Below are 13,506 nucleotides of genomic sequence, written 5' to 3'. Positions count from 1 at the left end.
TTCTTTATCTTTATTTATTGGATTGTGTAGGCTCTTCAATTCTGGACATTTGGCATAGATTCTTAAAGTATTTTTTTTCTCCTTTGCAGTTGGTCGGTTTTGTGTATGCCTGTTATGTGATCAGTATTTTCATGGAAGAAGAGGACACCTGTAAGTACCATTATAGCTACCTATTAGTTTATTTTAGATGAAATATAGCTTCCAAAGCTAATCATTACAGGGCTATGAAAGCTTTCAGATTTGGAACTTAAAATGACTAAATGAAGCATGGCAAAGTTACAATCAAACATTTGCAAACTGAACTGCACACAAGTAAGTAGCACTAAGTATTGAAATTCTTAATCTAAGCTGTGTGTGAGAATGCCCAGAGATGTGGAAGTCTATAGATTGGTATCATACCATGTCTTAGTAACTTTTCTTCAGAGATCTAAACATAATATTGAATAGAAAATTGGGGATTGTTTCATTGTAAGTATGCTACTGCAGAATTTTGAAGTCTGATTAGTAGCAATAATATCCACACAACCCATTACAGCAAGAATTATATGAATATATATTACATAAAATGCTCCACAAAAACTAAAAAAGATAACTTTAAGGTGAGATTAAAAATTTTTTTTTAAAGAAATGCTGTAAAATAACTAAGGGGATGCTAAAAAGCTAAGTAGTCATGTTTCAGCAGAATACCACCAAAGAAATGAAAGACATATATGACCTGAAGTTCTGTGGGCAGAGATTTAGCAACATATGCTAAAAGCTGGCATTTATTGAGTGCCTGCTAATGAATAAGGCATTTCTTGGCACAACTGTCATGAGCTCATGTGATACCAAAGAAATTTTTAATTTATTTTTTAAAAATAAATCATTATTAGATAAAATTACACCCGCCTATCTCAAAGGTTCAGTTATATCATTGCAGTTACTGTCTGGGTTATAAAGTTGATCCTTTAAAAAAAATGAAGATGAGTCAGCTAACCATGATAACTTTTTTCTATAACACAACTCCAAAGAGATCTGATGAATGCTTCCCACCAAATAGATGCAGGCACAGTATATGAACTGGAATCCAGTTGACAACGAGGATTTATTTAACCAACTGGAAGAAATATTAGACCCCGAGATTAAACTCTCAGGTAGTGAAAATGTGTGAACATACTGCATCCCATCTTTTAAACTGGCTTGGGGGTATTTTTTAAAACACTAGATGAACCAGAAAGTTTCTGACATTTCGAAAGTGCTCTTGTAATGACAACACTTCCCAGTGTGAAGTTAACTTCAGAAAATATGTTTTTGGGAGCTCCATTAGTAGTTCCCCAATCTGACAAAGTTAATGCACAGAAAATCAGCAGTGTGCTTCCAACTCACAGCTGAGACAGGCTGCACCTTCAAAAACAATCGGCTGACCAGGAACAATTTTAACTGGAATTGAGACCTAACGGAAATTATTAGAATAAATACTTCCCCAAAAAATGATACACTGCCTGATAAATCCCAGCTGAATCCCTTATAATGTATATTTGAATAGGTACCAAAAGCACCTGTTTCTTGTCTTCCTCCCTGAACTGGTTGGAGGGTCTCAAAAGATGCTTCTGCTCCATCCTACCTTATTGTGTGAGAAAAGGCAAATTAATCAATAGTGTTGTATCTATTAGAATAAATATATAAAGGACTTTCTCTTGAGGCTTGTGATTTTAAGCAAAACTTGAAAATACAAAATGACATGCAAAAGAAACAGCTCGTCTAAATTGGGTAAATGATTTTGACCTTCTTTCAGCCTTCTTTTAAAATAATAATGTCAGTGGATATGGAGTGTATTGCTACTGGCAGATATTGTAGTTCCATTGACTTTGGCATCTTTAATTAGCTTAAGTTTCTCTATAGAAATCTCCGAATCAGCTATTTTCATGCCCATCAAACTGGCATTCAAGCAGCTGCTAGAAGCCTATTCTATTAATGGTTTAATTCGAGGGTTTGTTATTGGGGCCATATATTAAGTTATCGAGAGGCATCTGGATATAATAGTTGTGTTACCATCAATTCAAACAAAACTTAGAGCCAGAAAAAAATCTTACGTGCTCAAAACAAAATAAATGTGCTCTAGGCGGACTTGACATGATGATCTACTGGAAGAAAGACGACAGGGAAAAGCAATCACAAACCTTTTAGTTTGATAGTTCTCAAGTGTAATTTTACATTTTTTATTGAAAGAAGTAGAAATCAAAAGTGCAGTTGTAATTAAATTGTCCCAGAGTCTTCAGAAGGCAAATGTGAGCAAAAAGAAATGTCTGGAAACCAATTGCGATGATCTCATAGACTAGTACAATTTGTGCCAACACTTAGCTTTTAGGTGCAATAATGAACTGCCCTTTGGATATGACATTACCAACCCGCAGTCAAAAAGATGTGTCTTTTGATTTGTTTTTCCAAAATTTAAACATGCAGTAAGAAAGCCAACACTGGTAGCTTTCCAATTTGTCTAAGTATACTTCTAGAAAGCTTATTTTGAAAGGTAACTGCAAATATATAATGTAATGTCACAGTATTTTGGCAGACAATGTATCATTTATCATTTCAATTCCTATTCTAACTAATGAAAATCTCTGCATTATTCAGAATGCAAAGTTAAGCCTTGTTCTTGGACTGAAAGCTAACTGCCAGCCTTAAAAATTAATAACAGCTACCCGCTCTCTCCTCTGCACTGCCTAAGTGGTTCTGTGGGACTAACATTTCAGCTGATGGACATTTCTGAAGGGTAATAAATGCTTGAGGAAACATTTATTTCCAGCCACCCATCTCCTTAGTTACCTCTCGGCCTCTTCTGCTGACTGTATCTCTTATAAAGACTCTGATGGCAGGTCAAAGACAATGAAATAAAAAGCTCAAAAAGGGAATAATGCTGTTTGATGGGATCAGAACTTGCCATCATTCATTCGAATGAAGAAGCCTATTTATATGTCTTGTTTCACTTTTATTTCGTTTTTTTAATATCTATCAATCTCTGTGAACACTTCTGTGAGACCAGGATATTTGGAATCTGTAATCGTAAAAACCTGTTGACATCTTGTTTGTGAATCATCTACTGCTGAAAATGAACTTGTAGGCTTGTTACTATCTTGTCACATGAAAAAGAATGTTTTTAATTCAGAGAAGTGTTCAGAAGAAGGCAATTCAGAAGAAGGCAAGGCAAAAGATGCTGAAAAATAGTATTAACTTATATAAATATTACCAGGCTTCTTGAGAGGATCTGTTGCTAGCATGACTGCTTCTGATATTAATTTGCAAATTGCAACTGGGACATCTGTTTGGTCTCACAAAGGCCAGTCTGGGTTGCATATGTTGAATAGTTGGAGAAAAGTATATTGAAAACTAAGAGTTAGGTTTTGAAAAGGAAATGAATTCCCCCAGGTGTGAGTTCAATAATTTAGATTGAAAAGCTCAAAATAACTCTTGGTGCAACTGTTTGACCCTTGTTAGTATACTTTGGGGGAACTTTTCATTGGAAGGAAGTGTGACTCTTGGGAAAGCATTCCATAATCTACTGTCCTTGAGGCTTCCTGCAGGCTAGTGTTCGTGTATTTGCCTCTCTGCCCATAAATGCCTTTCAAGAGTAGAAGGTGATATTACCATACCAATGATGTGAATCGGAAGTAAATAACCCTACCAATCTTAAAAATAAAATAGTTATCAGCAAAATTAGTTTCTTCGGGAATAGCAGAGGAATTGCAATTTGGGACAAGCAGACTATGGGGAACCACAGGTAAGTCCAAAGAGACAAAGGGAAAGTCAGCTATTATTAGGTTGTAGGAAGAAATTAGGGAGGGTTATTTTAAACAAAAATTCATTGGAGAAGAACAAGAAAGAGTACAAAGTTACAGGCTTTCTCATTAGCTGCAGGCAGTGGTTAGTGCTGGGGCAGGAAGGGATCTTTTTTTTCTTATAAGTGGAACATGAAATTTCCTGTGTGAAAAATGCCTTCTGCTGTCAAGATAATTCTTATCTTCCTTCTTCTGCTGATTATGCAGCCTGGTACATATGTGAGAGCTCCTCCTTCAGGGCTTCCCTGTTCTATTTTAAAGATTTATTAATTTATTTATTTTGGGGGTGGGGGGCATGTCAGAAGGAGAGGGAGTCTCAAGCAGACGCACTGGCTGAGTGCGGAGCCCGACACAGGGCTCAATCTCATGCCCCTGAGAAGAGGACCTGAGCCAAAACCAAGAGTCAGAGATTTAACCAACTGTACCACCCAGTCACCCCTCTTTAAAAAAAAAAAAAAAAAAAAAAAAAGATTTATTTGTTTGTTTGTTTGTTTTAGAAAGGGAGGCAGGGAGGGGCAGAGAGAGAGGGATAGACAGTCTCAAGCAGACTCCCTGCTGAGCACAGGGCCCAGTGCCACTTTAACTAAGGTTTCCTTTATTTATTTTCACAACCCCTATCTTCTCCTAAGAATTTACTGAAGAAGCTAATGGGAGGACAGTTGGTTAGTTTGGAATGTTAGCTTCCCAGTATCCCTTCTTGGCTCTGTAATGTTTGCAGAAGCCTTAGAGAAGGAGAGTGACCCAAAGGTTGGGCAACAGGGGAAAGAGAGAAAGCAGCAGAGGATGGATGGATGATCCTCAGAATAGAAAACTAGCCATTGTCTTGTGAGCCTTGCAATACATAGATATTTGAAGTAGAGGGACAGGAGAATTTAGTGAGTCAAAGACAGAGATTCGAGTATGATTTCAAAGGAGTCAGAGCATCTGACCAATAAGCCATCAAGAATCAACTGCTTCTCGGGATGCCTGGGTGGCTCAGCAGTTTGAGCGTCTGCCTCTGGCTCAGGGCGTGATCCCGGGACCAAGATCGAGTCCCTGCATGGAGCCTGCTTCTCCCTCTATCTTTGCCTCTGTCTCTGTCTCTCTCTCTGTCTCATGAATAAATAAATAAAATCTTAAAAAAAAAATCTACTGGTTCTCAGAGAGAATAAATTCCTTTTGGTAACTTCACGGTGAGTCCACATCTAACTAACCTCACTACAGTTTAGATTTAGAGCCTGAAGCATCTTCCCTAATCTGATGAGAAGACTTTGTCAAATAGTCACAGAATTACTAGCTAATCTTCCTACTAGAATAGATGATCTGTGAGTTCAGGATCTTTATTTTGCTCCCTGATTTAATCCTAGAGCCTAGAAAATGCCTTGCACATAACATCCCATAGAAATGATTGCTGAATTTAAATTGTTAAATTCTCTTTACCTAGCAACTCATTTTTAAAAATGGATTTCAAAACCCCAAGATTCTCAAATTTGATGAAATGATACTGTCTTATGTTTGGAATTGAGTGAGATGCCTGATGCATTTATAAATATCTATGTTTGGCAAATGGCAGTCGTCCTGCATCTCTTTAACAAAATTGGATGATTTTTAGTAATTTTGAAGGTCAAGATACAGGGAGATGGATTAAACCTCCACTATATCACATCAGAGCAAGAGCTTGAGTTTGTCAATTCCTGGACAAGATATCCCAGAGGGAATGGGGACTTGGAAGATAGATGTACTCGCAGAATGAATTCAACCACAGAATCTGGCCAAGGGAACTGACTCCTATCAAAGAGCTGGCTGACCTCAGCCAGCACCACACCTAGAAAGGTCAGGCGGCATAGAATAGGATCCTAGCTATAGGGCTGTGGTTCAGAGACAGAATTCCAGTCCTTGAGTAGCTTATCAAGACAGTGTCTGTCCATAATGGATGTGTAAATTAACCCAATGGTGAGAATCCTTTCTCAATGTATACTTATATAAAATCACTATGAATTAAATTTTAAATATATCACCATTTTATTAGTCAATTATCCCTCAGTAAAGCTGAAAAAAGAAAGACAGTATTCTCTCAAGAAGAATATCATAAACACCCAAATACCCAAACCAGTAAATCAAGTAGGAACTCTCCACAGGGGCAAGATAGAGAAGCCCTTTTACTAGAACCAGCCCCAAAGTCAGCACTAAACTCACCATGACATTGCCTATTTCACTAAACCAGGACTTATAATTGAGTCTAACTGGGGACTGTTCATAGCTGTCTTTTCTGATCTCCTCATCTCCAGCCACATCTGTTTTCCTAAATCCACTAAACTCTTTCGGAGAGGCCTCCTCCCTCTATTGACCCACTAACCTACTACACAGAAAGAGAGCACGTGTGCACACGCAAGTGCACTTGCAGAGGAAGGAGAGGCAGAGGGAGAGGGAGAAAGAAACTCAAGCACACTCCACATTCAGCTTGGAGCCTGACACAGGGCTCAGTCACACAACCCTGAGATCACTACCTGAGCAGAAACCAAGAGTCAGATGCTTAACCGACTGTCCCACCCAGGACCCCCCCCAACCACATATTTTATCATTCTTCCCAAGGACACCTTCCCCATGCCTCAGTGGACCCTAAGCACATCTCTGAATCTGTGCTATGTGCTATGTTTTAATCAACTGCATTCCTCACGTGTAGCTGGGGATCATAGCTTACTTACCCTAGGATCCCAGGACCTGGTTCAGTATCTGGAACATCATAGGAAACCAGTGTGTACACACCCCTTTGTCTTTATGTTGTCTTTCATATCTCTTCCCTCACACCTTACAAGAATTTAAATTACCCATTCCCCACACAATAGAAAAAATATCTGATTAATTTACAATAAGGTATATACGGTTTGTGCACTTATATGCCTGGAAATTTTCATCAGCTACTTGTCAGAAAGTTGATACCAGCAAACAAAGAACACCTACTACCCCAGATCAGGTTTTAATGTGCCACGTTTCCAATTGAAACTGGATGTTAGAAATTAAATGAAGGCAGTCCTAACTCTGCCAATATCTACCTCTGTTCATATCAACAACTCAAATCACCTCTTAGGGGATCCCAAAGGCACTCTGAGCTCTAACACTGCAACTCTATGGAAGATGTCCGAGCTAAGGGATTATCTCAAGGTGCAGTCAAATGCATCACACTTTTTTTTTTTTACATTTATTCACAAATGGTAGATATCAGCAGCTGTTGAAAACATCCCTATCTCTCTGCATCAGATTAATAGTCGACAGAGTGTGAAGCATCGGCCTCACTCCTTAAAGCAAGCTCTCTACATAAATGCCTGTCGCACTCAGAAGGACATAATCACATTTCCCTACATGCCTGTTTCAAATAGGTTGGAGCTTCATTCTCACTGTTACCCAGCAGCCTACTGTGTGTGGCATGCCCTTAAGAAGGAAGAATGCAGGATCTGCCATCCAGATGGTACAGAATGGAAGATGAGGGATTTGAAAGCCAGATGCGATTATGAAAGAGCAGAGTAAGAAATTAAAAAAAAAAAAATCTGCACCCTCATGGCACCCTCAGAGCACAGTGAGAAAGAAAATGGGCTGTAAGAATTTTACGTGGATCCTGTGCAATGCTTTTGTTCTAGATTATTAGTAGGATAATTTAGGAGCCCGGGGGAAAGAGCAACTGACAGCATTCTGACAGGGCTTCCTGTGTCTCCATTTTAATTCTAAGTTCAGTGTCCTTACCCCAGTGCTCCACAGTGAGTACTTGTACATCTGTTCCTAAGCTGTCCTGATGCTGTAGAGAAGAACATGGCCACATCCACTGGCCCTGGTGCATCTTCACGATGTCACCTGTGAGCCTGCCTCTCATTCTGAGTCAGTACCTTCTCGGGTTCCCTTACAACTGCAATCTTCGAGCTCCCTGCCCTCACTTCAGGGATGAGGAAGTGAAACCCAGAGAGGTGATGTGATTCTCAGCACCCTTGTCTTCCACCGCCCAACACACTCAACAAGAAAACTCTACCACTAAGACTTTGTCACAAAGAAATTGAAAGCCAAGTAGGCAGGGGTCCCTAGAAGTGCCTGGAGTCTCTCTCCCATCAGGACTGTCTGTATTTACCCATGATTATTTTCTTCCTGACAGAAAAAGAGGGCATCATTCCCTCCACGTATTTAAGCTCCTCATTCCATTAATTATTTCTTCTTTCTCTCTTACTCTTTCACCCTCTCATTCTCCCCCACCCTACCCCGTCTGTAACTCTCTTTTTCTCCTCTCTCTTTGCCCAGTTTCTCCCTCCCACTGAATTTTTTTCCTCAGCTTATGAATAAAGTCACAGAATTTTTTTAAAATGCAGAGACATTACTCTGACCTCCCCACCATACACCTGGACAGATAGCTTGCCCATCTCTCGTCCTTCTTCCCTCCTTCAGACTTTCTTACAAAGTAGTCCAGACTCACAGTGTTCACTTTCTCATCTCCTATTCACTGTCAGGCTGCTGCTGTCAGGCCTTCTGTCCTACATTATTACTGAAAACGCTCACTCAGAAGCCAGCAATGACCTCTTAATTGTCAAATTCACTTAGATCTCATCAAGCATCATTATAATTGATGGCTTTGGTCACTGTTGACTGCTCCCTCCTTGAAAATTTTCTCTTCTGGCTCTCCCATCTCTTGAGTTTTGCCAGGTAATTCCGTCTCTTGAACAGCACTTATTTTACCAATTAAAAATTATTTCTACTATCCTTATGCAAATTAAGCGGATCTCCAATGCAGACACAGGTAACAAATTTCGAGTTAGTATTTACCTTGGCTAGTTTTGGAGGGATGACTTATCATTAAGTCCTTAAAATGTTAACTTGCTATCTCTAGTAAATGGCTTATACTCCCACTGTTACACTGCATTTTAAGTAAGATCAGACAATAAAACAGAAGCATTTTAAAGTGAGACCAAACAATAAAACAGATGTTTATCCCTTTTAAGTAACAAAATGGGACATAATATTCTCTAGAGCTACATTCTTGGACCAAATATTAAATGGAAATCTGATTTTATAATTCCTTTAAAGAAATGTCATATAAGTAACCAACAATAAAAGGTATATAAGGAACACTCATCTTTATGTGCTTTTACTAAGTACTTTATTGACTAAGAAAAAAGTAATTTAGCGTTCCTTCTGGGAGCAATATTTGGAACTGGAAACTAAGTGAGGCATTTAGGAGTATTCCCATAACTTGGATGCCAGCATGAAAACAAGGTAGAAGAGCAGTAAAAGAATTTGTTTCTCCTTCTGAGTTGGATGAGGTGAAAAGTAAATTAATTCTAATTTATACCTAACCAGCCTTTTAGTTTTGTCCACATTTTTTTTCTCATAGAAGGAAGCAGGATCTCTCTCTCTCCCTCTCTGATCGTGAGAACAAAATCTCTAGAGTAGAGTTAATAGTATATCCAGAGAACTCCTTTGTTTGCCACATATAGTTCAATCAACTGCAAAGCCTGTAGCATTTCCCAACCCTTACTCATTGAATACCACCGTCACAGATTTTGTTATAGCTACGTACAAGCTTGTGCCTGAGACTGACCAGCTACTCACTAGCCCCATTTGTTTGTTCTTCTCTTGGCACATAGCTGGACTGCATTTTCCAGCATTCCTGCAGTCAGATGTCCCATGAAATTGAATTCTAGCTCATGGGAAGTGAACAGAAGGGATATATCCACTTCTGGGCCTGGCCTCTAAATGACTGCATGTGGTTTTACATGCTTTTCCCCCTTTCTACCTATTAGATGCAGACAAGCATAGAAGCTTTGGAAGCCACATCTTTAAATTGGTGCAGCTACAGTGTTGAAGGAACCTGGGTCCCTGAGTCTTTGCTTGGAAATATGACCACACAAATTGAGAAAAGGGTGATAAGTGCCTTTGAGGCACGAGGCACTGAAAAGCAGCCAAGAGCATATGATCAGGGAAGGGTTCCCAGAGGTGGAGACCCTGATGGAGAAACAGGCAGGAGTTCTACTACCAAAGGGAGAGTAGAACATTTCAGGTATCCTGCAAAATGCCAGTGCTTCCTGTGTGCCTGGAAAGGTCTCATGGAGGAGACGGCACCAAAGCTGAGACCGAAAGGATAAATAGGAAGTTGAGAGCTGAATGGCCAGGAGGAGAGCATTCCTGGCAGAAGGAGTAGCAAGTGCATAGGGAGTCACTTCCTGGAAGAGGCTCCCAACCAACACAAAGGCTTTGACTTCAGAACCAGCTTCATATTGGATGCTCTCAAAGGTCGAAAGACAATCTGGACTTCCCTGGCTTGCTGAGCCTGAAAAGACTAGTGAATTAAAAGACAAATTGTATCAGAGACTCTGTTTAAAACCCTGTGTTGAGCAAGAAGGCTGTGTTGAAAATGATGAAAAGTGTGCCTTTTTTTACATGTTGGGTGAAAAAAACACACACGGCTTGGGTTTAAGTTTTGTTTTCTTTTCTTCTATATTTGCCTCATTTTCTATTCACCTATGTTTATTTGAAAAACTAAATGCAATCTGTTTTTTTTTTTTCTTATTTAAAGAAAACTCCGACTCTTAGTTACTAGTCCTAAAGTTAAAGCCAAGGTGTCATACTGACTGTATTTTTTCTTCTGAGACAATAAAGGTGGAAGAAAACAGGTGAAGGCCAAAGTTTCTTTAGGACTTTGTCACTGTGCGCATTCTGATGTCCACGAGGGAAGATTTTTCTGTACAGGAAGTTCTATCTCTGTCGATTCAAGGTTTAAAATCACTGTGCAATTTATTAAAGTGACAACATTTTTAAACCGTGGTTTTTCCTAAGCTCTAAATGCTACATAGAACTTTCACTCTTCCATTTATAAATCTGGTCAATTTTAATAACGACTTTTTGGGGGAATTATTTTTATTTCTCTTTAGTAGAATATGCATAATACAAATTAACCACTTGGACATATTTAAGAGTACAATTAAGTGGCGTTAAATATATTCACAGTATTGTGCAGTCATCCCCAATATCCGTTTCCAGAACTTTTTCATCATATCAAGAGGAGCTCTGTGCCCATAAGAACTCCTCATCTCCCTCTGGTAACCTTTATTCTGTCTCTATATACTTACCTGTTCTAGGTGCCTCATATAGATGGGATCTTATAGTATTTGTCTCTTTGTGTCTGAGTTATTTCATTTACCATGTTTTCAAGATTTTTCCGTATTGTAGCCTGTATCAGAATTTCATTCTTGTGTAAGGTTAAATACTATTCTGTTGGACTTTCAATTACTATTTGATCTCCTTAAATTCAGTAGCCTAAATTCCTTTAAATAATCTGTTCCATTTACAATTGAAACTAAAGCCCTTTAAGCATGTAAGCTACATTCATGAATTCATTGTAATTATCATTCTTTTGAAGTCCTTCAAATAATTCACCCTGATAAGTAAAGGAAGCACTAGTTTCTAAACCATTTCAGCAAATCTAATAAATTTGATAAAGTAAACCTATATATATATTGAATCTCATCTTTTCTTAATTATTACACAAATTTAATAAAGTTTTTCCACGTCCTTCAACCTAAAATCACAAGTGTAGACTTCAGGGGATCCCTGGTGGCTCAGCAGTTTAGCACCGCCTTTGGCCCAGGGAGTGATCCTGGAGACCTGGGATCAAGTCCAGCGAGTCCCACGTAGGGCTCCCTGTGTGGAGCCTGCTTCTCCCTCTGCCTGTGTCTCTGCCTCTGTGTGTGTGTGTGTGTGTGTGTGTGTGTGTGTGTGTGTGTGTCTGTCGTGAATAAATAAATAAAATCTTTTAAAAAAAAGTGTAAACTTCATTACCCAATTCAAAGTGTGAATTGGTTTTACAGGGTGAATCTGCCAGACCACACATAATCTGATTATGGTAAGAATCACAAAGATTATACATACCAAGTAAATACAGATTATCCCAATGATTACAAAATCCTAATCTGTACTTCATAAAAAAGTTTTAGAGCTATGGAATTATGTAGTCAATTCCTAGTTTTGGAAATGCACTTCTCCAATAAATAAGCATTTCAAACAATTTGAGTTGGCTCACTGCTGAGGGATTTTCAGCTGGCAAGCATTAATCCATTAATGGATTTATGGGGCTTTTTTTAATAGTTGGTAGAACAAGAGGAGATTTCATTCTATACCCTTCAAATGTGATTAGTTTAGCAGCCTACAACACCAGGACTCAGATGGCATTAGATTTCAGCATACAGAGGACTTTGCTCCTATGAAGAGTTTCTTTTTGTTTTTTGTTGTTGTTGTTGTTGTTTGTTTGTTTTTTAAGATTTTATTTATCTATTCATGAGAGACACAGAGAAAGAGGCAGAGACAGGCAGAGGAAGAAGCTGGCTCCCTGTGGAGAGCCCAGTGCAGGACTCAATCTCAGGACCTGGAATCACGACCTGAGCCGAGGGCAGATGCTCAACCACTAAACCACTCCTGTGCCCCTTCTGTGTTCATTCTATGTTCTAGGTAGGTTCCCAATTCCTGTAGACATGTAAATATCTTTAATTGGATTCTACAATTCTCTCATAGCTCCTCTTGTTCCAAGGTCACTGACCTATCAAGATCTAAGAGTATTTATAGTCCAGATTCAGCACATTATTGTTTAATTTTAAAGCTTAATCAAGGTTAAATAGCTAATTCTTCATTGATTCATTCATTTCAGAAACAGTTTTGGAAAGACTTCTGTGTGTTAGGCCACAAGGATACATAGGTGAATAAGACTTGGTCCTCTTCCTAAGAGATTTTATGTTCTAATAAGTGAGCCAAGCATGTAAATAATTACAGAACAGTCAAGTGCAGATAATGATCTCCTTAAAGTAAATCACATGCACAGAAAAATTAAGCAGAGGCTAATGGTGTCTCAGAGCACCAAACATGGCTACTCAGAGCATGTGAACATGGTCTTAAATGGAGAATATTACACCACCAGGAAAGAAAGAAAGAAAATAAATTCTAAATACTAGGGAAAATATGTCAAAAAAAAAAAAAAAAAGCTTGGGAAAACCATAGAATATTCGAGAAGGCCTAGGGAAAACATGAATTACACAAGAAGTGATGAGTAATTGGGTATGTTCAGTTCATCACGTGAATGGTGGGGTGAGCTTTGAGGGATCATGAATTCTGTCTTACATCAGTGATTCCCAACCTAATTCATATTTCAGCACTCCCAGATTAAGCTACCTTTACAGGGCACCCTGTGGTAAATAAATCACTTTTCTCCCAGCAAAAAAATGACTGGCCCAGAGGGCTAGCTACTCCAAGCTACACACACACACACACACACACACACACACACACACACACATCAGGGAATAAGGGAATTGATATCTTGTCACATCTGTACCAGTTCAGATCACACCAGTTGTGGTGCTCTGCTAGATGATATGGAGTCAATAAATGGGTTTAATCTTGGGAAGAATATGATCAATTTTCTTTGAATAGTAATTCAAAGAAAGAGAAAAGGATTTATTTAAAAAAAAAAAATCTCAGGGGCAGCCTGGGTGGCTCAACAGTTTAGCACTGCCTTTGGCCCAGGGCGTGACCCTAGAGACCCGGGATCGAATCCCACGTCATGTTCCCTGCACGGAGCCTGCTTCTCCCTCTGCCTGTGTCTCTGCCACTTTCTCTGTCTCTCTGTCTGTGTGTGTGTGTGTGTGTGTGTGTGTGTGTGTCATGAACAAATAAAAGAATTAAAAAAAAA

The 13,506-nt window shown here is 39.0% G+C and overlaps 1 protein-coding gene across 3 annotated transcripts in view; it reads left to right on the top strand.

Annotated features, from left to right (window-relative positions):
- Nucleotides 1-13,506, top strand: part of NKAIN3 (sodium/potassium transporting ATPase interacting 3) — a 617,017-nt gene that overhangs the window by 568,468 nt on the left and 35,043 nt on the right. For all 3 annotated transcript variants that reach the window (XR_013367332.1, XM_077876821.1, XM_077876820.1), the window contains exon 5: nt 90-150. Coding sequence is in view for 2 of the 3 variants with exons in the window: in XM_077876821.1 (XP_077732947.1) it covers nt 90-150 (61 nt within the window). In the remaining variant the exon portion in view is untranslated. The remainder of the gene's footprint in view (nt 1-89; nt 151-13,506) is intronic.

Source organism: Canis aureus, chromosome 28, assembly GCF_053574225.1.
Source record: "Canis aureus isolate CA01 chromosome 28, VMU_Caureus_v.1.0, whole genome shotgun sequence".
Lineage (NCBI taxonomy): Eukaryota > Metazoa > Chordata > Mammalia > Carnivora > Canidae > Canis > Canis aureus.
This window is presented reverse-complemented; position numbering and strand designations above follow the sequence as displayed.